The following is a 26,952-nucleotide window of genomic DNA, read 5'->3' as shown; positions in this document are numbered from 1 at the left end:
AGCAGTCTCTAGAACCAAACCCTTTAACAACAGTATTGACTACTTCACGATTGCATTGGGGAGACATAAAATACAGCTTTAATTTAGAGGAGGGGAGGCTATGCTTGGTTTCTAATCAAATAAAATGAAATGGGGAAAAAACATGAGTGTTGTATGTGTCACATCTGCTCCTGCAACACCCTCTACTGCTCATCCTGTGTCTCTTTGACCTGCCGCCCCCCCCAGTGCTCTTTCTCTCTCTGTGTGTGTGTGTGTGTGTGTGGGCGGAGACAGGTGTGCTGGAGTCAGAGCAGATCCCCAGCAGCTGCAACCCATTCCATAATCAAGACCTCTACAAATACTCAGTCCTGCCATTTCCACTCTGCCAGATTGTAATCTCTGCTCAGTCAGTCTACGCTTCTATTCAGATCCTGTTACCCTGCCTAAAGCTGTTTTCCTCTCCGCTACAGTTCTGCCCGCTCTGACTCTGGTCCCTGTCTCCTGTCCCATGTCTCGTCATACTGCTACTTTGTCCTGGATTCCCCACTCCCTTGGATTCCTCCCTGGACCTGCTTACCCTGTCTCAACTCCTCTCGCTCCAGCCTCCGCACCTGGTCTCCAGCAACCCGCCCGAGCTTCAACTGACCTACACTCCATCTCCCCCTGTGTGCCAATAAATACCTTGGTTACTTCATCCCAGTTTCCTCGTCTGAGTCTGCTCTTGGGTTCACCCGTTCTGCTCCGCCTAACAGTATGTTTCTAAATATGAAGTGTACAGGCACCAAAAGCACATTAGGATATTCTTGTTCCATGTGCATAAGGGCAAATTGTGTCGCGACTGGATAGGCTGCATTTCTACTGTTTAAATTCATGCCATAACTAGCTGCATTACCGCTAAATCCAGCTTTTGGTTGGTCTTCGGTTGGAAAATGCCAGTATGGCAGTTTTTAAATGAGAAAATTGCAAACCAACATGTGTTTGACACTAGCGCCACCAGCCAAAAAAAGAGCATTTAACGTCCTAAGAACCGTTTTTGGAAGAAAGGGTTCTTTGATTCATTGGAAGGCATGAAGGGTTCTACATAGAACCATATATATTTCAGGGAGATTTTCTGAAGTTTGTTAAATGTAATGTGTTTTTGCATTGATGGGTAGATACATTTTATGCTATTTGGAATTTCCACTTCCTCTCCACCTGCATAGATCGGAGTTTATATGTATTTCTTATGTAAATAATTGAGCTTGACTTAGCTTAACCAGTACTAAGTGTTAGGTTCTAAAAGAGTAAAAACTCACGGACGATTAGTCCGGTCTGTTCAGACAGCTGAACAGACCAAGACATACTATTCCCACAAGCACTGGTATTTAACCCTCCCTCCTATGCTGAGTCTCCTCCTTACACATCTGAACAGCCAATACACCTCTGTTGCTAGACAGGACATGAGTATTATCTGTTCTTCCTCACTTCATCTGACCTGACCTCGGCCCAAATTCCTCACTCCTCCCCAACTCACGGCGGTCCTGTTGACTTGTACCAGACGGTGGCCCTTCTCCTTCCCATAGGATACCTGATGTCTAAAAATAACATGTTCTGACAGAATGTACATGTTCTGCATTCCCCTCTCTCCCTCAGTGATATGAATAAGGATGTTTCATATTTTCAAGTTTAGAACTCAGAAAGTCCCAAAAGTTCAAACTCAGCGCAACTATCAACACAATACTCTTACTGAGCAAAATATATTTAAGACTTAGTTCTACATCTCTAAAACCGATTGTCCTGTACGTATTCTGCACTCCCCCTCCCCCCCCCCATAAACAAGCATTTTCTGTATTTGACATAGCTATGTACTTTTGCCCAGTTGTTGTTCCATCTGCTAAGTCCCCCAGAACCACTAACACATTGCAACATAATCAGACAATGAACAACATAGCTGGTGAAATGGAGAAAATACTTACCAGTCTTTTAGAGTTGGAGAAAAAAAACATACATTTTTTTATATTGGTGTGTTGTCAAAAGGAAGATAAAATGTATTGAGTGAGCACGAAATGTAATATTAGAGTAAAGTGTCCTTGTGGGTCAGTAGCCTGCACTGGGTGTGACATTGGAGTAAAGTGTCCTTGTGGGTCAGTAGCCTACACTGGGTGTAATATTAAAGTGTCCTTGTGTGCCAATAACCTATACAGGGTGTAATATTAGAGTAAAGTGTCCTTGTGGGTCAGTAGTCTACACTGGGTGTATTATTGGAGTAAAGTGTCCTTGTGGGTCAGTAGGTGTAATATTGGAGTAAAGTGTCCTTGTGGGTCAGTAGTCTACACTGGGTGTAATATTGGAGTAAAGTGTCCTTGTGGGTCAGTAGCCTACACTGGATGTATTATTATCTTATTTGGACAAACAATTATGAACTAATAATAACTAATATACCTCTGGATGATAGGTTCAGATATACGGTAACATGTGGTTAACTTGGGCTTATTCAGAAAATGTGTGGGTGGTTGGTAAACAGACAGTATGTGGAACTAAAGTTCACAGTCAACTGATAGTTCCAGAAAGTTCCAGAAAGTTCCAGAATACTGCACTGATGTTCTAAATGTGAATATGTTATCCAACAGGAGTGTTATGTCGCTAGTTGGTCAGAGTTTGCACTTTTGGGACTATCCCATTGGTTTCTTTGTACTGGGTAAGCCAAGTCAAATATTTTACAGAAAAACATTACCAGAGAGAGGTCAAAGACAAAACTGATCCTAGTTCAGCACTCTAACTCTGGGACGCTTTGTGAATACAGGCTCTGGTCACGTGTCCATGCATGACACAACCCATCTAGTGGTCAATTCTGGTACTGCTATAACTTTACTGATAAGGACTATTTTCTATGTATTAACTAACGTGTTTTTACTGTGCTATGTCAACTAATAACTGACACCATTTAGAAGAAACACACTGGAGTTACTATTAGTACATTACAACACTTAGTAATACAGTATACCTGACAAGTAAATGACATACCTGGATCACAGTATATAGATGTATTTAATCAGTAGAATGAACACATGGTACATATGGAACAGAATGGATGCAAATATACAACACTGTATATACAGTGCATTCTGAAAGTATTCAGACCCCTTGACTTTTTCTACATTTTGTTAAGTTACAGCTTTATTCTAAAATTGATTAAATTAAAAAAAATATCATCAATCTCCACATCACAGTATATAGATTAATTTAATCAGTAGAATGAACACAGTACATATGGAACAGAATAGAAGCAAAAATAACACTGCTGCATTTTAAATGGATTGATAACTGCAAAAACTTAAATGAAAACAGTATCTTGTTAAATTTAAATTGTTAAAATGCTAAATTGTTATTTGCAAAATATGGTAAAAATGTTACATATGGAAAAAATAAAAATAAACCATAGTTAGAGCCTACTAGGTTTCTTTAAAGACATCAAATACGTCTTTCAATGTAGTTATACATAGAAACAAAAACAGGTTCAGCCTAACACAGGGAAAACCAGCTCAACTCTATAAGATAGGGGCTTACATTTAGCTATTATAATTAGACTACGGTGTAGACGGTTTTTCACACACCCAGTAATTTGAAGTGCATGGTACAGCCTTCCAACTCTTCAATGGGTCTGATGCCGTCTGTGAGATCTCAACACACTTGTCATTCAAGTTATTTGGTTCACCTTCCATCCAATAGCTATAAACAACACAGAGAATCAGAGTTGAAAAACATCCAATACAACATAGAGAATCAGACAGTTAACCTAGTCCCCAGGATCAGTTGTTACCATTCTACATAGAGAATCAGACAGTTAACCTAGTCCCCAGGATCAGTTGTTACCATTCTACATAGAGAATCAGACAGTTAACCTAGTCCCCAGGATCAGTTGTTACCATTCTACATAGAGAATCAGACAGTTAACCTAGTCCCCAGGATCAGTTGTTACCATTCTACATAGAGAATCAGATAGTTAACCTAGTCCCCAGGATCAGTTGTTACCATTCTACATAGAGAATCAGACAGTTAACCTAGTCCCCAGGATCAGTTGTTACCATTCTACATAGAGAATCAGACAGATAACCTAGTCCCCAGGCTCAGTTGTTACCATTCTACATAGAGAATCAGACAGTTAACCTAGTCCCCAGGATCAGTTGTTACCATTCTACATAGAGAATCAGACAGTTAACCTAGTCCCCAGGATCAGTTGTTACCATTCTACATAGAGAATCAGACAGTTAACCTAGTCCCCAGGATCAGTTGTTACCATTCTACATAGAGAATCAGACAGTTAACCTAGTCCCCAGGATCAGTTGTTACCATTCTACATAGAGAATCAGACAGTTAACCTAGTCCCCAGGATCAGTTGTTACCATTCTACATAGAGAATCAGACAGTTAACCTAGTCCCCAGGATCAGTTGTTACCATTCTACATAGAGAATCAGACAGTTAACCTAGTCCCCAGGATCAGTTGTTACCATTCTACATAGAGAATCAGACAGTTAACCTAGTCCCCAGGCTCAGTTGTTACCATTCTACATAGAGAATCAGACAGTTAACCTAGTCCCCAGGCTCAGTTATTACCATTCTACAGAGAGAATCAGACAGTTAACCTAGTCCCCAGACTCAGTTGTTACCATTCTACATAGAGAATCAGACAGTTAACCTAGTCCCCAGGCTCAGTTGTTACCATTCTACATAGAGAATCAGACAGTTAACCTAGTCCCCAGGATCAGTTGTTACCATTCTACATAGAGAATCAGACAGTTAACCTAGTGCCCAGGCTCAGTTGTTACCATTCTACAGAGGGAGAGAGAGAGCTAGCTGAGGATGAGATTATCTGACTGTAAAAAGTAATTTATTACAACAGAAAAAAAGAGTGTTAAAGTCCTCCAGAACCTGTTCACTCACGTAGTGTTAAATGGTGTGTTGTCAACCCACTTCCAGATTCCATCTAATTTAAGTGCACCAATCCAGACATTCTTCTTAAATCCATTGATAAATATCTATAATATAATTATGGAAGAAAAACAATGGCCATTATTTAATCTCCACAGCAGAGAAACACTTTTACATGTTATAAATAATAGTAGTAGTAGTCTAATAGTAGTAGTAGTAGTATAATGTAGTCAGCCTGGTCACTAGAAATACAAGGGGATTTAGGATGTTTGAAAAGGTCCTGAGTACTTCCATATATTACTTCCTCAGTGCTCACAAAAACAATACCAAACTGTTGCAGAACACTGGTTTAAACTCATGATGCCCAGAGGGGAAGCGTGCTCAGACCACACAGACCAAGCACTCTGCTCTGACGACTGCACCACGACAGTTCACAATGCTCTAGCAAGCTGGGAGAGTACTTGATGGAAAGAGAACGCTGTGTTTAATCATTTTTGTTTTAAGCCTTCCCCAACCCATATCCCAAACCTTAACCCCTAACCATAACCCTTTGAATTGTTTTGGCTGTTATCCCTGTAACCACACAGAATTAACCCTGTAACCATGCAGAATTAACCCTGTTACCACACAGAATTAACCCTGTAACCACAAAGAATTAACCCTGTAACCACACAGAATTAACCCTGTAACCACACAGAATTAACCCTGTCACCACACAGAATTAACCCTGTAACCACACAGAATTAAACCTGTTACCACACAGAATTAACCCTTTAACCACACAGAATTAACCCTTTAACCACACAGAATTAACCCTGTAACCACACACACAGAATTAACCCTGTAGCCACACAGAATTAACCCTGTAACCACACAGTATTAACCCTGTAACCACACGGAATTAACCCTGTAACCACACAGAATTAACCCTGTAACCACACAGAATTAACCTTGTAACCACACAGAATTAACCCTGTAACCACACGGAATTAAACCTGTTACCACACAGAATTAACCCTGTAACTACACAGAATTAACCCTGTTACCACACAGAATTAACCCTGTAACCACACAGAATTAACCCTGTAACCACACGGAATTAAACCTGTTACCACACAGAATGAACCCTGTAACTACACAGAATTAACCCTGTAACTACACAGAATTAACCCTGTAACCACACGGAATTAACCCTGTAACCACACGGAATTAAACCTGTTACCACACAGAATTAAACATGTAACTACACAGAATTAACCCTGTAACCACGCAGAATTAACCCTGTAACCACACGGAATTAACCCTGTAACCACACAGAATTAACCCTGTAACCATACGGAATTAACCCTGTAACCACGCAGAATTAACCCTGTAACCACGCAGAATTAACCCTGTAACCACGCAGAATTAACCCTGTAACCACACAGAATTAACCCTGTAACCACATAGAATTAACCCTGTTGCCACACAGAATTAAACCCTGTTACCACACAGAATTAACCCTGTAACCACACAGAATTAACCCTGTAACCACACAAAATTAACCCTGTAGCCACACAGAATTAACCCTGTAACCACACAGAATTAACCCTGTAGCCACGCAGAATTAACCCTGTAACCACACAGAATTAACCCTGTAACCACACGGAATGAATGCGTCAAAATTAGACTTTCATTCAGATTAGGTTGAATTCCGAAGTGAAACTATTAGATCAAGTTGCAGCCTCAGCTACTTTACTGTAGTATAATTAGAGATATCATCTCAAGCACACTTGTTTGCTGACAGGAAGTATTTTTTATAAATTTACAGTGACATGAACATTGGTGATACAATTGGTTACACATTTTATTTATTTCTTTTTATTTCACCTTTATTTAACCAGGTAGGCAAGTTGAGAACAAGTTCTCATTTACAATTGCAACCTGGCCAAGATAAAGCAAAGTAGTTCGACACATACAACAACACAGAGTTACACATGGAGTAAAACAAACATACAGTCAATAATACAGTAGAAAAATAAGTCTATATACAATGTGAGCAAATGAGGTGAGTTAACCTGTTAACCTGTATTGACACGGCCGGATAAAAAACGTACCCGATTTAATCTGGTTACTACTCCTGCCCAGTAACTAGAATATGCATATAATTATTGGCTTTGGATAGAAAACACCCTAAAGTTTCTAAAACTGTTTGAATGGTGTCTGTGAGTATAACAGAACTCATATGGCAGGCAAAAACCTGAGAAGATTCCTTACAGGAAGTGCCCTCTCTGACAAGATCTTGTTCTTCTTGTCTCTGTTTATTCAAGACTGAGGATCTTTGCTGTAACGTGACACTTCCTACGGCTCCCATAGGCTCTCAGAGCCCAGGAAAAAGCTGAATGATATCGAGGCAGCCCCAGGCTGAAACACATTTGCGCTTTTGGCAAGTTGCCGATCAGAGGACAATGGGCTTAGGCGTGTGCACGAGTCGACCCCGTGCTTTATTTTCTTTCGTCTTTTTACCTAAACGCAGATTCCCGGTCGGAATATTATCGCTTTTTTACGAGAAAAATGGCATAAAAATTGATTTTAAACAGCGGTTGACATGCTTCGAAGTACGGTAATGGAATATTTAGAATTTTTTTGTCACGAAATGCGTCGTGCTCGTCACCCTTCTTTACCCTTTCGGATAGTGTCTTGAACGTACGAACAAAACGCCGCTGTTTGGATATAACTATGGATTATTTGGGACCAAACCAACATTTGTTATTGAAGTAGAAGTCCTGGGAGTGCATTCTGACGAAGAACACCAAAGGTAATCAAACTTTTCTAATAGTAAATCGGAGTTTGGTGAAAGCTAAACTTGCTGGGTGTCTAAATAGCTAGCCCTGTGATGCCGGGCTATCTACTTAGAATATTGCAAAATGTGCTTTCACCAAAAAGCTATTTTAAAATCGGACATATCGAGTGCATAGAGGAGTTCTGTATCTATAATTCTTAAAATAATTGTTATGCTTTTTGTGAACGTTTATCGTGAGTAATTTAGTAAATTTTTTGTAAATTCACCGGAAGTTTGCAGGGGGTATGCTAGTTCTGAACGTCACATGCTAATGTAAAAAGCTGGTTTTTGATATAAATATGAACTTGATTGAACAAAACATGCATGTATTGTATAACATAATGTCCTAGCGTTGTCATCTGATGAAGATCATCAAAGGTTAGTGCTGCATTTAGCTGTCTTCTGTGTTTTTGTGACATTATATGCTAGCTTGAAAAATGGGTGTCTGATTATTTCTGGCTGGGTACTCTGCTGACATAATCTAATGTTTTGCTTTCGTTGTAAAGCCTTTTTGAAATCGGACAGTGTGGTTAGATTAACGAGAGTCTTGTCTTTAAAATGCTGTAAAATAGTCATATGTTTGTGAAATTGAAGTAAGAGCATTTCTAAGGTATTTGAATAACGCGCCACAGGATTCCACTGGCTGTTACGTAGGTGGGACGAAATCGTCCCACTGGCCCTAGAGAAGATAAGGGAGGAAAAGGCAAAAAAGGCCATGGTGGCAAAGTACATACAATATAGCAAGTAAAACACTGGAATGGTAGATTTGTAGTGGAAGAAAGTGCAAAGTAGAAATAGAAATAATGGGGTGCAAAGGAGCAAAATAAACAGATAAATACAGTAGGGGAAGAGGTAGTTGTTTGGGCTAAATTATAGATGGGCTATGTACAGGTGCAGTGATCTGTGAGCTGATCTGACAGCTGGTGCTTAAAGCTAGTGAGGGAGATAAGTGTTTCCAGTTTCAGAGATTTTTGTAGTTTGTTCCAGTCATTGGCAGCAGAGAACTGGAAGGAAAGGCGGCCAAAGGAGGAATTGGCTTTGGGGGTGACCAGAGAGATATACCTGCTGGAGCGCGTGCTACAGGTGGGTGCTGCTATGGTGACCAGTGAGCTGAGATAAGCGGGGACTTTACCTAGCAGGGTCTTGTAGATGACCTGGAGCCAGTGGTTTTGGCAATGAGTATGAAGCGAGGGCCAGCCAAAGAGAGCATACAGGTCGCAGTGGTGGGTAGTATATGGGGCTTTGGTGACAAAACGGATGGCACTGTGATAGACTGCATCCAGTTTATTGAGTAGGGTATTGGAGGCTATTTTGTAAATGACATCGCCGAAGTCGAGGATCGGTAGGATGGTCAGTTTTATGAGGGTATGTTTGGCAGCATGAGTGAAGGATGCTTTGTTGCGAAATAGGAAGCCAATTCTAGATTTAACTTTGGATTGGAGATGTTTGATGTGAGTCTGGAAGGAGAGCTTACAGTCTAACCAGACACCTAGGTATTTATAGTTGTCCACATATTCTAAGTCAGAACCGTCCAGAGTAGTGACGCTGGACAGGCGGGCTGGTGCAGGCAGCGATCGGTTGAAGAGCATGCAATTAGTTTTACTTGTATTTAAGAGCAGTTGGAGGCCACGGAAGGAGAGTTGTATGGCATTGAAGCTCGTCTGGAGGGTTGTTAACACAGTGTCCAAAGAAGGGCCAGAAGTATACAGAATGGTGTCGTCTGCGTAGAGGTGGATCAGAGACTCACCAGCAGCAAGAGCGACATCATTGATGTATACAGAGAAAAGAGTTGGCACAAGAATTGAACCCTGTGGCACCCCCATAGAGACTACCAGAGGCCCGGACAACAGGCCATCCGATTTGACACATTGAACTCTATCAGAGAAGTAGTTGGTGAACCAGGCGTGGCAATCATTTGAGAAACCAAGGCTATGTTGAATACTAGTCAGAGAAGTAGAGAATAATAATCATAATAACAATGAAAAGTAGTATTATAGTATTACTAATGTATTATCGATTACCTGTTCTTCTCTGCTGTTTATAATAACATCGTCTGCACCCATTGCTCTGCACTCCTTCTGACCACCCCTGCCTGTTTCCATTGTGGAGGAGACATAATAACAGCTGGTGCCAAACTTCCACCATCCGTCCAGACAGGGTTTCTCTGAAATAAACACAACAGAACAGCAGGCATTTAAAAGTCTACAAATATATTACATCTCTTCTAAGTATGAAATAAAATTGTTATTCTAAATTAGGAAAATTAAAGACTGCACTCACCATAGAACCTAAGTCTGGTCTTTAGCTGGTCTCTCTCAGTGGTCCTGGTATTTAGACTATTCTGCAACTGGTCAATCTCTGCATCTGTAAAAGGGAAAAGTCAATTAAAACGTGTAACAGTCTAAACATTGACTACAATTCTTTTCTTTTTTTTCACTTACAGGATTCCAACAGGCCTAGAATCACAGCCAGTAGAACACACACTGCAGCAACTCTTGAGGGTCTCTTCCACCACTGAAAATGTACTGAATAACAAGTTATTAAAGTCAGAACTTTGGTAATGTGTTAATGTGTTTTACTTGTATCATCAGTGCTTTATTTGAGCTGGATCCTGCGGGAACAGGATCTGGCACCTCTCTGTTTTGGACTGATGTGTTCCAGAACCTATTTGGTCGGATCCGCTACTTCTCATGGCATGAAAAATAATTGTTACTGTTTGCAACGTAAAAATTTGAATTAAAGCGCTCAAAGTTAATTTGAGTTTCCTCAATATTAACAGAGGGCACTGTAGGTAGGGGTAAGGTAGAGGCAGGTAGCCTCAATATTAACAGAGGGTACTGTAGGTAGGGGTAAGGTAGAGGCAGGTAGTCTCAATATTAACAGAAGGTACTGTAGGTAGGGGTAAGGTAACAACAGGTAGTCTCAATATTAACAGAGGGTACTGTAGTTAGCGGTAAGGTAGAGGCAGGTAGCCTCAATATTAACAGAGGCTACTGTAGGTAGGGGTAAGGTAACAACAGGTAGTCTCAATATTAACAGAGGGTACTGTAGGTAGGAGTAAGGTAGAGGCAGGTAGCCTCAATATTAACAGAGGGTACTGTAGGTAGGGGTAAGGTAGAGGCAGGTAGACTCAATATTAACAGAAGGTACTGTAGGTAGGGGTAAGGTAGAGGCAGGTAGCCTCAATATTAACAGAGGCTACTGTAGGTAGGGGTAAGGTAACAACAGGTAGTCTCAATATTAACAGAGGGTACTGTAGGTAGGGGTAAGGTAACAACAGGTAGTCTCAATATTAACAGAGGGTACTGTAGGTAGGGGTAAGGTAACAACAGGTAGTCTCAATATTAACAGAGGGTACTGTAGGTAGGGGTAAGGTAACAACAGGTAGTCTCAATATTAACAGAGGGTACTGTAGGTAGGGGTAAGGTAACAACAGGTAGTCTCAATATTAACAGAAGGTACTGTAGGTAGGGGGTAAGGGCTACAGGTTAACTCCAAAAATATACAATAGAAGGAATAGTAGTCAAAGTAAAAAAGGCAAATCCGCTTGATAAGCGGAAAAAAACAAGCTAAAAAAAGGATTCACACAACAGAAGTTGGATTTGTCAAGTAACAAATATTAGGGGTTTCTGCTGTATTCATTGAGCAACGGTGGTGCGCCGCTGCAAAATTGTCGCCGGCACACCATTTAAAAAAATATAAAATAAAAGAATACTGTGATTATAAATACTCTCCACTCTCCAATAACAAGTGTTTTACACTGTAGTACTGATAGCAAGCAGAGGCAGATCAACTCCTTGTGATAATGACTCACACTAATAGGAAACAAGCAAACATTTAGAAACCATAAAAACTTTGAATGATTTCAGCACCAAACTCCATTATGAGGTCTGGGGAATTCACCATATATTTCTCATCAGGGAAGATACTGCTGACACATCTATTATAATTAGTTCATAGTTATTTCGATAACTAGTTCAAGTTTAATCAACTTTGACACTAGACATAATACTTAAGCTGGGTACTTCGTTACCTGTGTTGAGGGTTGTTGACACCAGTTGACTTTGCTTTCCATTTTCCAGCACAGTGCAGACAGTGACAGAGTACTGAGTACCACGTTGCAGGTCAGAGAGAGTGATGCTGTGTGAAGATGTGGTAGTGATGTGTCGTTCTGTCCCTGGACAGTGGTAGGAGATCTGGTAATGATGTTGGGTTTGGTCCAATCCTGGTGGCTGGCTCCAGCTAACAGCAGCTGATGTGGTGTCCACTGAGTCAACAGTCAGCTGGTCTGGAGCAGGAAGTACTAAGGGAAACAGGTTTTTACCATTTGTAATTCATTTATTAAAAAAACAACAACTGAAATATCACATTTACATAAGTATTCAGAACTTTACTCAGTACTTTGTTGAAGCAACTTTGGCAGCGATTACAGCCTCGAGTCTTCTTGGGTATGATCCTACAAGCTTGGCACACCTGTATTTGGGGAGTTTCTCCCATTCTTTTCAGATCCTCTCAAGCACTGTCAGGTTTGATGGGGAGAGTCGCTGCACAGCTATTTTCAGGTCTCTCCAGAGATTTTCGATTGGGTTCAAGTCCGGGCTGTGGCTGGGCCACTCAAGGACATTCAGAGATTTGTCCTGAAGCCACTCCTGCATTGTTTTGGCTGTGTGCTTAGGGTCGTTGGCCTGTTGGAATGTGAACCTTCGCCCCAGTCTGAGATCCTGAGCACTCTGGAGCAGGTTTTCATCAAGAATCTTTCTGTACTTTGCTCCGTTAATCTCTCCCTTGACCCTGACTAGTCTCCCAGGCCCTGCCGCTGAAAAACATCCCCACAGCATGATGCTGCCACCACCATGCTTCACTGTAGGGATGGTGCCAGGTTTCCTCCAGACGTAACAATTCGCATTCAGGCCAAAGAGTTCAATCTTGGTTTAATCAGACCAGAGAATCTTGTTTCTCATGGTTAGAGTCCTTTAGGTGCCTTTTGGAAAACTCCAAACGGGCTTTCATGTGCCTTTTACTGAGGAGTGGGTTCCATCTGGCCACTCTACCATAAAGGCCTGATTTGTGGAGTGCTGCAGAGATGGTTGTCCTTCTGGAAGGTTCTCCCATCTCCACAGTGGAATTCTGTAGCTCTGTCAGAGTGACCATTGGATTTTCAGTCACCAACCTGACTAAGGCCCTTGCTCAGTTTTTGCCGGGTGGCCAGCTCTATGAAGAGTCTTGGTGGTTCCATTTATGAATGTTGGAAGCCACTGTGTTCTTGGGGACCTTCAATGCTGCAGACATTTTTTGGTACCCTTCTCCATATCTGTGCCTCGACACAATCCTGTTTCGGATTGTGGATCTATGGACAATTCCTTCCACCAAATGCGTTGGTTTTTGCTCTGACGTGCACTGTCAACTGTGGGACCTTATATACAGTAGACAGGTGTGTACCTTTCCAAATCATGTCCAATCAATTTAACAGGTGTACTCCAATCAAGTTGTAGAAACATATCAAGCAGGATCAATGGAGACATGGTGCACCTGAGCTCAATTTCAAGTCTTATAGCAAAGGGTCTGAATACTTATGTAAATAATGTATTTTTGTTTTTTATTTGTAATAAATTTGCAACAAATTCTAATAACCAGTTTTTTCTTTGCCAATATGGGGTATCGTTCATAGATTGATGACAAGCAAAATATATCAAATCCATTTTAGAATACGGCTGTATGTGTGGAAAAAGTCAAGGGGTCTGAATACTTTCAGAATGTACTGTATAAACAACGTTTATAGATTTCAGTACCAAACTGGATTTTGAGATCTGGGGAATTCACATAGACATTTTCATAACCAGAAATAATACTTAAGTAGGGTACTTCCTTACCTGTGGTGAATGTTGTTAACGCCAGTTGACTTTGCTTTCCATTTTCCAGCACAGTGCAGACAGTGACTGAGTATTCAGTACCAGGTTTCAGGTCAGAGAGAGTGATGCTGTGTGAAGATGTGGTAGTGATGTGTGGTTCTGTCCCTGGACAGTGGTAGGAGATCTGGTAATGATTTTGGGTTTGGTCCAATCCTGGTGGCTGTCTCCAGCTAACAGCAGCTGATGTGTTGTCCATTGAGTCAACAGTCAGCTGGTCTGGAGCAGGAAGTACTAAGGGAAAATACATTATTGTTAGTGTTACAGTTTAACTCCAGATATACACTGAGTGTACAAAACATTAAGAACACCTGCTCTTTCCATCACATTGACTGACCAGGTGAATCCAGGTGAAAGCTATGATCCCTTATTGATGTCACTTGTTAAATCTACTTCAATCAGTGTAGATGAATGAGAGGAAACAAGTTAAATAAATATTTTTAAGTCTTGAAACAATTGAGACATGGATTTTAGATGTGTGCCATTCAGAGTGCCTTTAAACGGGGTATGGTATGTGCCAGGAGTATACGTTTGGGTCAATAACTGCAAAGGTTCTAGGTTTTTCACGCTCAACAGTTTCCTGTGAGTATCAAGAATGGTCCACCACTCAAAGGACATCCAGCCAACTTGACACAACTGTGAGAAGCACTTGAGTCACATTGGGCCAGAATCCCTGTGGAACACTTTCAACACCTAGTAGAGTCCATGCCCTGATGGATTGAGGCTGTTCTGAGGGCAAAATGTTTTGTACACTCAAATGTAATTCAATGTTTAACAGATGTCCCACTTAACATTTCTCAAAAATGATATCTGAAAAATGTAAAAAAAAGAAATTCCTCAAGCTTTCGATAAAGAAATATATAACTTTCTCTCAGATAATGTCTGAACTATGCCTCTTTCAGCCTCCCAAAAAGGCCAAAATCTTTTGATTTGGCTGCTAGGTGTTGCACCAAGACTGCCATAGTGTTTTAAGATGTTCTACCTAGGGCTGTGGAGATCATGACATTTAGTCAGCTGGTTATTGTCATGCAATTGACTGCCGGTTTCACGGTAATTGACAGTGAATTAACATACCATTAAACTTCAATGAAATGCTGAGTATCAAATAGCCTCCTGTCCTTTTTAATAGACTGACAATGACACACATTTCAGTAAATAAACGCCTGTTTCAAATAAACGCCTGGTCTAAATTAATTGTTTACGAGGTTACCATGAATTACCATGAATTGTTTACAAGGTTTAATGTTTGATTTGTTACATTTAATAAATCAGTAATGACTCGAAACAATTATGTCAATCATCCATTTTTATAGCCAGTAAGAAACTGCTAGTCATTGCTAACAGCTGAACACTGCTAACTGGCAAGCACAAAAACAGTGAACAACTTTGGGAGTACAGACCACAAGAAATTGGATGATCGCCCTCTAGTGGTGCAAGTAAGAACTGCCCGAAAATGCACAGTCAAAGAGGAAAATATTTATTCAGTCAAGGAAGTTCTTTTTTAAATTTGAAATAGAGGCATACTAAGACAAAATAAATGTGACGGGTAAATGATAACACCTTAGTATATTTATTAAAATTCTGGAAGTGAATGCTGGAATTAAACAATTAACTATGCAAATGATCAAAAGCTGTGTGCATTAAGGAAATAGACGGCTGGCTAAAATAGAAGCCTGTCTCTAAAAATTGTGTCCAGTGATTTATGCAAATAAATGCCTGGGATATGATGCAAAGCTTTGCAATATCTATATTTAACAAAAGTCTAAATCATTTAATATACACCATCACAAATCAATGATTTATGTCAGGCAGGACTAAAGAAACATTATGATAAGAAGAAAATGTATTTCAGAAGAACAGAAGACTTGGCCTACTGTATGTTATCTGGCTATGCGCCATGCCTTAGGCTGTAGGCTGTTCATTTAGCAGACAAGATATGCTTAAGTCCCTTGCTATTATTTCATATTATATAATTTTATAGTAAGAAGAATATAATTGAACTTAGCTGAATAAAATAGAAATTATATTTGTCAGAATCCATAGCCAGTGCGCATATGAAGTGGCTATGTTGAGTGTAAAAGTGATCATTTGAAACAGGTCCTATATGCTAGATTTAAAGTTATTTGGCAACTTTAGTTTTGAATTATAGAAACCTTAGAATGTCTTAGAAATCAAAACATATATGGGCTGCATGATAGGACTATAGGGACAGAGTGCAAGCAAAAATGCTTCAGGCTGCACACACTTCTCTCATCAAGTGATCATATTTTCACCCATCAGACTATTCTTAATTTAATCTTGTCTTTACTATACTGAACAAAAATATAAACGCAACATGTAAAGGGTTGGTCCCATGTTTCATGAGCTGAAATAAAATATCCTAGAAATGTTCCTTTCGCACAAAAAGCTAACTTCTGTCAAATGTGTTTACATCCCTGTCAGTGAGTATTTCTCCTTTGCAAAGAAAATCCATCCACCTGACAGGTGTGGCATTAAACAGCATGATCATTACACAGGTGCTGGGGACAATAAAAGGACACTATAAAATGTGCAGTTTTGTCACAACACATTGCCATAGATGACTCAAATTTTGAGGGATTGTGCAATTAGCATACTGACTGCAGGAAAGTCCACCAGAGATGTTGCCAAATAATTGAATGTTCATATTTCTACCATAAGCCACCTCCAACATAATTTTAGAGAATTTGGCAGTACTTCCAACCGGCCTCACAATCACAGACCGCGTGCAACCACAGTAGCCCAGGACCTCCACATCCGGCTTCTTCACCTGCGGGATCGTCTGAGACCAGCAACCCAGACAGCTGATGAAACTGAGGAGCATTTCTGTCTGTAATAAAGCCCTTTTGTGGGGAAAAACTCATTCTGATTGGCTAGGCCTGGCTCCCCAGTGGGTGGGCCTGGCTCCCAAGTGGGTGGGCCTATGCCCTCCCAGGCATAGGCCCACCCCTGCCCAGTCTTGTGAAATCCATAGATTAGGGCCTAATGAATTTATTTCAATTGACAGATTTCCTTATATGAACTTTAACTCAGCAAAATTATTTACATTTTTGCGTTTATATTTTTGTTCAGTACAATACGGTAAATCTGTTTCGATTTCAGTAGCTGCGTGTGGGTAAAATCACAGGGGAACGTCTTACATTGAGATTTAAATTGAGATTTAAATGAAATGATATTGTTTGTGTCAGTTTATTCTGTGTTTCCATACCTACCATCATCTGAGGACAGCATTGCGTGCTGGTTGCCATCACAACTCTTAAAGTGTGAGAACAAAATAACAATGAGTCATTTCTTTGAAAACATAGAAATTGTTATTTTGCTAAATGTACAATAGATATTTTAAAGTCAAGATACATCAACTGCTTTTGACATACAGGTAACTGCCAAAATAAAGGGTACACTTGAGTAAATGAGTGATACAAAGTATATTGAAAGCAGTTGCTTCCACACAGGTGTGGCTCCTGAGTTAATTAAGCCATTAAAACATCCCATCATGCTTTGGGTCATGTATAAAAATGTCCAGTTGGCAACCATGGCTAGAAGAGATCTACGTGACTTTGAAAGAGGGCTCTCAAAGGAGCATAAGGCCTTTAAAGGGTGTGTGTCTGTCGCCAGGTCTCAAACCAATGGAATACTTATAGGAGACTCTAGAGCCACGCCTGAGGCAGCGTTTTACACCACCATCAACAAAACACCAAATGATGGAATTTCTCGTGGAAGAATGGTGTCGCATCCCTCCAATAGAGTTCCAGACACTTGTAGAATCTATTTAAAGGTGTATTGAAGCTGTTCTGGCTCATGTTGGCCCAACTCCATGTTAAGATACTTTATGATGGCAGATACCTGTATATTCCTTCACAGCGTTCCCACTAATACGGGCACTGAAGTTCTCCTGAATGTTTTGCCATGGTGAAGGAGACGTGCAGTGTGCCAGGAAACAAACACAACTGCACGTTTCATTGCATTCTAAAAACAATATCATGTTCGGATAAAACACAGACGGTGCCGTCACACCGTCTGTGTTTTATCCGAACAACAATACTTCTGCTGATACTTTACCTGACCTAACTTTTCAGCACATCAGAACTGTACTGTACAACCCTGAGTAATGAAACAAGATGAACCCCAGTAGCTACCTGTCTTCCTGCTTTCTTTATCTCATGGAGGATGGTATCATGTCCTTTGTGGTTTGTCTCTGCACACTGACTGCAGATCAGCATCTGGTCTGTCCTGCAGAACACGTCCAGAGGACTGTAGTCATGTTGACAGAGTTTCTCCTCCAGGTCTCCAGTCACATCCACCAGGGTGTGTCTCTGTAGTTTAGGTACTGTGTAGTGCTTCCTGACGTGGGTCTCACAGTAGGACACACTGCAGGTCAGACAGAACTTCACAGCTTGGACCTCAGAGCAGATATCACAGTCCACCTCTCCTGGTCGAATTCTGTTATGTTGATGATAAACAACAATAACACACAAAAAGTTATTAAATAAATACTTGTTGGATTAACTGACCGTTCTATTTTCAATTCCATTGGAGTATATTCATCATGATCCTTGAAACAAAACTGAATTGTTCTGACTCACTTAACAATTTCAGTCTGGTCATCACTTCATTGAACCCGGTAACCAAAGTTTTATTTTTTTATCTTAAAAAAGGTCAACCGGTCAGGCAGATGTGTAATGAGCAGCCATAGAGTTTGATAGAGGTCCTACACATGTGCAATGAGCAGCCTTAGAGTTAGATAGAGGACTCTAGAGCAGTGAAAAGAATAGCAAACATACATCAATGAATTCATGCTTCCATCAAATAAGACAACATAAATTCAATTACATCTTTTTTCTACCATAATCCCAACCATAAGTCTGTGACATTTTCAAGTAGGATCCCTGAGATGACTAATAAAATAAGTTATGGACATTCAATTTCAGCTATCTATATAAGCTGTCTGTAGTTTCCTGGTCATATTGGAACTCCTTGCTATATGTCGCTCTGATTGTCTTCATCTAATAACATATTTTAATATTTGAAATAAAAGCTCCAAAACCTATAGAATGATACATATAGTCAGCTTACTCCAATATATTTATGTTGTTCAAGACTCCAACTCCCATGACTCCATTCGGCAAAACCACTCCCACCATCACTGACTAAGTTGCAGCTTCAGTAGCCACTTCGCCCTTCTTCAAAATGAGTTCCAATAGGCCTACAGTGTTGTTGGATGGTTGCTTGGACAGTTGCTAAGGCTGTATTTGGCTGTTATTGTTGAAACCACTTTATTTCAGATGCAGCAGAATTAGCTACTTAGCTAGCTAGCATTAATGTTACCTCCAAAAATTCTTGCTTCATCATTAGAGACTAGGATTCAGTAATGATTTTCCTGTAAATTTCATAATACATTTTGTTTTCTAACAGCCCTACATGTCTTTTGGAATGTTGTTTAAGACAGTCGCTAAGATTAAACTCGGCTTGGAAACGTTGTTGTATCTGTTATATTGCCATGCTTTGATTGTTCTCTCTCTTTCAAGTCCCAGCAGTGTTATTGTTATCAGATTTATTTGGCGTAGACTACGGCCAGATAGTAGCCTGTGAGAGTTCTGGGTTAATTCGAGAACTGTTGTGGACTTTCTGTCATTTATGATCTATCGAGGTCATTACATTATGTTCAACAGTATATTGAAAATTTTGCCAAATTATTATACATATATTTTTTTTAAATATTCATGGTTATATTTGTCAATATTCATCAATTATCTGAATTGGTGACTCTGTTCTCTCTCGGCTGACTACACCTCCTAAGTCAAATTTAAAAAGTATATATATATTTTTTTTACAATTCATAAAACAGGAATTAAAAAGAATGCAATTTCATTAACATTTCATCCTTTCTAACAACAGTAACAACAATGTTTCCTTGTTTAAATCTCATCTGGCAGCTTGTTGCAAGTCTGTTGCAATGGCTAGCAGACTTTTGATTTTTGTTTTTTTGAAAAAAGTAACGAAAATATACATAACTTAAGTGTTTCATTAGATATGCAATGTAGAAAAAGTTTACAAATAATATTTATTTGGTGCTTCTTCACAGTTGGCTGTCTTCTTCAACGGACTAGAGTGAGTGAGATAGAGCAAGAGAAGGAGATGAGGCCTCACAATCCTGAAGAGGACTGGTCTAGTCCAATATCAATCTGTAAATAAGAAGAGTAAATACTAGATATTGACTAAACCTTATAGACTCAATAACACTGCTTCCATGCTCTGGGGGTTTATACTGGTGTTTTGTAGCCTAAACCACTTAGTGATAAATGCATTGGTAAAAAACACAATACACTGTAACCTCCATCTTCATGTTGTATTATCTTGTGACTATAAGAATGTAGGTCGAGTGTCTGATATCATTTGTTGAATTTTACCCAAAACCATTGTGGGGATACTGTAGATAGATACATTGTTGTTCACTAACTCAGTAGTTCAACTATTGCATGAATAAAACATTGTATGGAATACTGAGTGCAACAGTATAATGAAAACATGGACTAAAATAAATTATCACTAGTAGGCTACACTACAGTAGTTATCACTATAATGAAAACATGGACTGGACTAACATGAATGTTCACTAGTAGGATACACTACAGTAGTTATCAGTATAATGAAACCATGGACTGGACTAGCATTAATGATCACTAGTAGGATACACTACAGTAGTTATCAGTATAATGAAAACATGGACTGGACTAACAGTAATGATCACTAGTAGGATACACTACAGTAGTTATCAGTATAATGAAAACATGGACTGGACTGACAGTAATGATCACTAGTAGGATACACTACAGTAGTTATCAGTATAATGAAAACATGGACTAACATGAAAGTTCACTAGTAGGATACACTACAGTAGTTATCAGTATAATGACAACATGGACAGTAATTATCACTAGTAGGCTACACTACACCAGACACCATTAGAACTCCATTACCAATAACAGTGGAGGTTAGTATGTCTTGGGGGTATGATCTTTGACCCTCTCTAACTTACTCAATCATCCTTATTCACGATTCATTCAGGATGATCAGTAATCATGGTAACATCCACGTTAATGTAGACGTGCTTAGAAACATATTATATTCTTATTTGCAATAAAAGTGACTCCAAAATAACACAACGCATTATTTACCATAAAGTTTGTAGAGTCATAAGCTTGATGTAGTCATTGCGTGCCAGGAATATGAGACCAAATACTAAATCTCGACTACTTTATTTATAAGAATCTTTAGGGGTGTCAATCATTTTGACCACTACTTTTTTTTTTTTTTTAATAACCAAATATTTGTCTCTGAGCAATTGTATTAGTATAGATTCATTACTTTTTGGAGAATACAATATAGCTCAGTATTTGAATTACTTATTGTATGCAGTCTTTAATGCAAATCTTTATCAATGGTGTCAATAATTTCGGACCCCACTGATTTGGCATATCTGAGACATATCTGAGACACAACAGAATAAATGTACTTGTTACATAATGGAAATGAATCCTCTAACATGCATACATGTAACAGTAGTCCTCAATACAATACAACTCAATTGTATAAGATGAGGACTAGGGTGTACTCCTCTTACAAAACTACAAAAAACATTCATGTTCATAGACTGTAGAATACACCACCATATTTATCTAATGGAGAACTGTGATTCATTAACCTAGACTAGTAATTCATTAACACCTGACCCAAGTCGAGAGAAAGATGGCGTTCCACAGCATCTTTTTCTGCAGTTGTTCTACGAACGTTATCAGGGCCTGTATTCATAAAACGCCTCAGAGTGCTGATCTAGGATCAGTTATGAAATGACAGGGTGGGACCTGACCCTAGATTAGCGCTCCTACTCTTAGATGCTTTATGAAGGCCCAGATCTCACAACGCCTGGAGAAGTATTTAACACTTTAGGAAACCCGGTTCTGTGACATATCAATCTTATGAGACTCAAAGATCATCTGCAAAAAAGATGATCTGGATGACATGGTGTTTCCTTGTCCTGGGGTATCAAACGTGGTAAAATAACAGTTGCTTAGTACTTATTTAAACATTTGTGATGGCCCGTCCCAACCGGGGCTGATGTCGAAAAATCCTAAATGTTTTTAGTTTTTTTTACATATTACAAAAATTCAGATTCAGAACTCCAAAACGGTATGTCATACACTGTGATGGGAAAGTTATGCTGGTTTAAAAGTTGATAAATCCTACTTAGGAGACTAGAAAGATTTGGTTGAGTACTAGAAAGCTCTTTGTTGACGCCCATTCAGCATCATTCACATTGTCTTAACCTATAGACCCCCCCATCTCTTTAAGAATTCACATGGAAACACATTGCCAACCATCAGCATGGTCAACCCCTCCATTATCATATAAACACATTGCCAACCGTCAGCATGATCAACCCCTCCATTATCATATAAACACATTGCCAACCGTCAGCATGATCAACCCCTCCATTATCATATAAACACATTGCCAACCATCAGCATGATCAACCCCTCCATTATCATATAAACACATTGCCAACCGTCAGCATGATCAACCCCTCCATTATCATATAAACACATTGCCAACCGTCAGCATGGTCAACCCCTCCATTATCATATAAACACATTGCCAACCGTCAGCATGATCAACCCCTCCATTATCATATAAACACATTGCCAACCGTCGGCATGGCCAACCCCTCCATTATCATATAAACACATTACCAACCGTCAGCATGATCAACCCCTCCATTATCATATAAACACATTGCCAACCGTCAGCATGGTCAACCCCTCCATTATCATATAAACACATTACCAACCGTCAGCATGATCAACCCCTCCATTATCATATAAACACATTGCCAACCGTCAGCATGATCAACCCCTCCATTATCATATAAACACATTGCCAACCGTCAGCATGGTCAACCCCTCCATTATCATATAAACACATTGCCAACCGTCAGCATGATCAACCCCTCCATTATCATATAAACACATTGCCAACCGTCAGCATGGTCAACCCCTCCATTATCATATAAACACATTGCCAACCGTCAGCATGGTCAACCCCTCCATTATCATATAAACACATTGCCAACCGTCAGCATGATCAACCCCTCCATTATCATATAAACACATTGCCAACCGTCAGCATGATCAACCCCTCCATTATCATATAAACACATTGCCAACCGTCAGCATGGTCAACCCCTCCATTATCATATAAACACATTGCCAACCGTCAGCATGGTCAACCCCTCCATTATCATGTAAACATTTTGCCAACCGTCAGCATGGTCAACCCCTCCATTATCATATAAACACATTGCCAACCGTCAGCATGGTCAACCCCTCCATTATCATATAAACACATTGCCAACCGTCAGCATGATCAACCCCTCCATTATCATATAAACACATTGCCAACCGTCAGCATGATCAACCCCTCCATTATCATATAAACACATTGCCAACCGTCAGCATGGTCAACCCCTCCATTATCATATAAACACATTGCCAACCGTCAGCATGGTCAACCCCTCCATTATCATGTAAACATTTTGCCAACCGTCAGCATGGTCAACCCCTCCATTATCATATAAACACATTGCCAACCGTCAGCATGGTCAACCCCTCCATTATCATGTAAACACATTGCCAACCGTCAGCATGGTCAACCCCTCCATTATCATATAAACACATTACCAACCGTCAGCATGGAAAACCCCTCCATTATCTCAGCCAAACATGGCTAGCCAGGAATAATCCTTTCTTTCTCCCTCTATAGCTCTGATTTCTCCTTGGCTAAACTAGACTCATAATTGTAACATTTGTATTCATTTTTAGGGACCCTATACAAGTTTATAATTAAGGCACATGAAAGATCACATGTTCAAGAATGCATTTCTTTCAGGAACTAGCGCCATCCACTCCCCGATTAGCTGGCGTGTTCAAATGAACAATTCTCTCATGTGGGTGTAAGGGATGTCAAGCTGATTAGCGAGTACCACTTCCTCGTGATTCGACTCATACCAACTCACACACATGACCACCTGTAACGCGGGTCGTATAAAGGGGACCAAGTCGCAGCGTGCGGAGTGCTCATACTTTACTTAAATGAAAACACTTAAACAAAAACAACAAAACGACAGCCAACAGTTCCGTCAGGTATACTAACAAAACAGAAATCAACTACCCACCCCAACACAGGAAAAACAGGCTGCCTAAGTATGGCTTCCAATCAGAGACAACGATAGACAGCTGCCTCTGATTGGAAACCATACCTGGCCAAAACATATAAAACAAAAACATAGAATGCCCACCCACCTATCACACCCTGACCTAACTAAACAGAGAAAACACAGCTCTCCTAGGTCAGAGCGTGACAGTACCCCCCCCCCAAAGGTGAGGACTCCTGGCCGCAAACCTGAACCTATTGGGGAGGGTCCGGGTGGGCATCCATATTTGGCGGCAGCTCTGGTTACGGGCGTAGCACCCTCCCCCCCCGCCCCCTGATCCCCCCGCTTCTGTGTGTTCGGAGGAACCAGACCGTGGGTCATCGCCGGAGGCTCTGGAACGCCAACCGCCGCTGAAGACTCTGAGCTGAAAGCCGCCGCTGAAAACTGGGCTGCAGACTGCTGTTGAAGACTCTGGGCTGCAGACCGCCGTTGAAGACTCTGGGCTGCAGACCGCCGTTGAAGACTCTGGGCTGCAGACCGCCATTGAAGACTCTGGGCTGCAGACCGCCGTTGAAGACTTGGGGCTGCGAACCGTCGCTGAAGGCTCCGGACTGGGGAGCGTCGCTGGAGGCTCCGGACTGGGGAGCGTCGCTGGAGGCTCCGGACTGGGGAGCGTCGCTGGAGGCTCCGGACTGGGGAGCGTCGCTGGAGGCTCCGGACTGAGGAGCATCGCCGGAGTCTCCGGACTGGGAAGCGTCATTATAGGACCGTTGCTGCTGGCTCCATGCCATGGATCATCTCTGTAGGTTCCGCACCATGGATTATCACTGGAGGCTTCATACCCTGGATTATCTCTACAGCTGCCGGGCCATGGATTATTCCTACAGGCTTCGTGCCATGGTTTATCCCTACAGGCTCCGGACTATTTATAATCCCTACAGGCTTTTGCCAAGGATTATCTCTACAGGCTCCGGGCCATGGATTACCTCTGGAGGCTTCGTGTCATGGAACATCCCTACAGGCTCCGGGCCACGGATCATCACTAGAGGCTTCGTGACATGGATCATCTCCACAGGCTTTGGACCATCGATTATCACTGGAGGCTTTATTCGTGGAGCTGGAACAGGTCTCACCGGACTGGGGAGACGCACTGAGGGCCGAGTGCTCAAAGCAGGCACTGGCTGTACTGGGCTATGGAGGCGAACTGGAAGGAGAGTGCGAGGAGCAGGCACAGGACGTACTGGACTATGGAGGTGCACTGGCGGGATAACACGAGGAGCAGGCACAGGACTTACTGGACTATGGAGGCGCACTGGAGGGAGAGCGTGAGGAGCAGGCACAGGACGTACTGGGCTATGGAGGTGCACTGGAGAGAGAGTGCGAGAGGCAAGCACATGCTCACCACAATAAGCACGGTGAGTTGGCTCAGGTCTCACCCCTGGCCCAGCCAAACTACCCGTGTGTCCCCCCCAGGGGCGGAAATCCCGGGGGGGACGGGGGGACACGACCCCCCCATCCTGGGAAAAATATGATTTGTCCCCCCCAATATATCACTGAAACATAACTATGTAATTTAAATAATATTAATAATACGCAATGAAAGCAATTGTGCTGATTATAGACACTTAATAGCGTGTTTTTAAGTTTCAAAAGATTGCAACCCCCCCACCCTTTGCCTCACAATGGTTTGATCCACTGCCAGTTCCTTAGTTTGCTAGGTAAAAGAGAGGTCGTATCTACTGTCTGAAAGGCACTCAATGCACGTAACTGACGTGAGGTTAATCCAGTCAATCGCGTGCACACACTAGCTGAATATACAGAGCTAGCGCGCAAATATTATCTATTAAGCTAGCTAGTACCCATTCCATTTATGTGGCGTCGTCAAAGATGGAATCAGCATGCAGATGATGTAAGTTAGGGCTTCAAAGTCCCTGTGATAAGGTTAGCGATAAACAGAAATCCAAACTAAAAAGAACTACACTCTCTTCTACCATTTTCTTAAATATATTAAATGGTCTCGTTGCAAAAGCTAAATTGTCGCAAGGGAACTTTTATTTATTTATTTTATTTCACCTTTATTTAACCCGGGTAGCAAAGATTATAGCAAACACCACTGAAACTGAATTGGTGCTCGCTAGCTTTGCAAATTCAGCTATTGTTGGAAGCCAGCCAATATGAAACAAACTATTAAAATTACAAAAGGTTGCAGCATATGTTGTGTAAATGGTGAACTCATACAGCTGTCAACTCTTGTCATTTTAATCTGTTTCACATTTGCTAGCTACCTTTTAGATTGAAGCCCAAATAGAATGATCGAAGATGATAGAAGCCCATCTCCTACTGTAAATAACCTACACACTGTGTGTGTAGCCAGCCAGCCAGCCAGGTAGAAAAATGGCAGAAAAATAAAAGACGGACATCAGAGTATTTTTCAATACACCAAAACGCATAGTAAGAACCCTAGTAGCCTAATATCTCAAAGACTAGTTGATAAAATGTTCATAAGAAAGAAATGAAATTCTAATGGAAATGTTTCACAATGATGTCATTAGGCAGAGCAGACAACAGATGGCACACAGACAGCAGAGTTGGGGACAGATATGCAGAGACAGACTGGCAGAGACATGGAGTCTCAGGTAAGTTTGTTGAGTCTTTGTTTGGCAACATTATGAAAGGTTCTCAATTTTTTTGACTTGTAAAATAGGAACAGAATTGGAAAATGCCATGGATACCCCCACTCTCAACTTAAACTGGTGACTGAACTAAGATTTGTTAAAGGCAATGGTATTGCTGTTGTGATTAGTTGTGTAGTTTTGGGTACTGGTAGTTAGGAGTACGGCAAATACCTTATTTCTTTGGTTCCTCAATATACATTTACCATATTACAATGTAGGCTATGTGTTACAGCACTACTTTTGGTGTCCCCCTCAGGAATTGCTCTTGAGAAAATTTCATGTAATTGTCCCCTCCAAAGTTGATATCAGATTTTCGCCCCTGGTCCCCCCAAAAAATGTTTTGGGGGCTGCCTCTCGTTCTTCCCCGGTAGGCTCCAATCTCTCTCTATTACCTGGCCCCAAGTCCATTCTCTCCGTTCTGTCCACTCCTTATGTGA

General features: G+C 40.9%; 1 protein-coding gene across 2 annotated transcripts in view; it reads right to left on the bottom strand.

Annotated features, from left to right (window-relative positions):
• Positions 1-2,987: 2,987 nt before the first annotated feature.
• LOC106569656 (uncharacterized) overlaps positions 2,988-26,952 on the bottom strand; it is an 83,713-nt gene continuing 59,748 nt past the window's right edge. Inside the window, exons 2-10 of one of the 2 annotated variants that reach the window (XM_045711689.2) lie at positions 17,770-18,073; positions 16,846-16,888; positions 13,580-13,849; positions 11,743-12,012; positions 10,151-10,234; positions 9,990-10,073; positions 9,731-9,873; positions 4,901-4,995; positions 2,988-3,687 (exon numbers count right to left, since the gene is read on the bottom strand). In XM_045711689.2, the coding sequence (XP_045567645.1) occupies positions 3,546-3,687; positions 4,901-4,995; positions 9,731-9,873; positions 9,990-10,073; positions 10,151-10,234; positions 11,743-12,012; positions 13,580-13,849; positions 16,846-16,888; positions 17,770-17,853 (1,215 nt within the window). In that variant the 5' untranslated portion in view covers positions 17,854-18,073 and the 3' untranslated portion in view covers positions 2,988-3,545. The remainder of the gene's footprint in view (positions 3,688-4,900; positions 4,996-9,730; positions 9,874-9,989; positions 10,074-10,150; positions 10,235-11,742; positions 12,013-13,579; positions 13,850-16,845; positions 16,889-17,769; positions 18,074-26,952) is intronic. The other variant, XM_082974106.1, reaches the window with a different exon arrangement.

Source organism: Salmo salar, chromosome 04 (assembly GCF_965601325.2).
Source record: "Salmo salar chromosome 04, fSalSal1, whole genome shotgun sequence".
Taxonomy (NCBI): Eukaryota; Metazoa; Chordata; class Actinopteri; order Salmoniformes; family Salmonidae; genus Salmo; species Salmo salar.
This window is presented reverse-complemented; position numbering and strand designations above follow the sequence as displayed.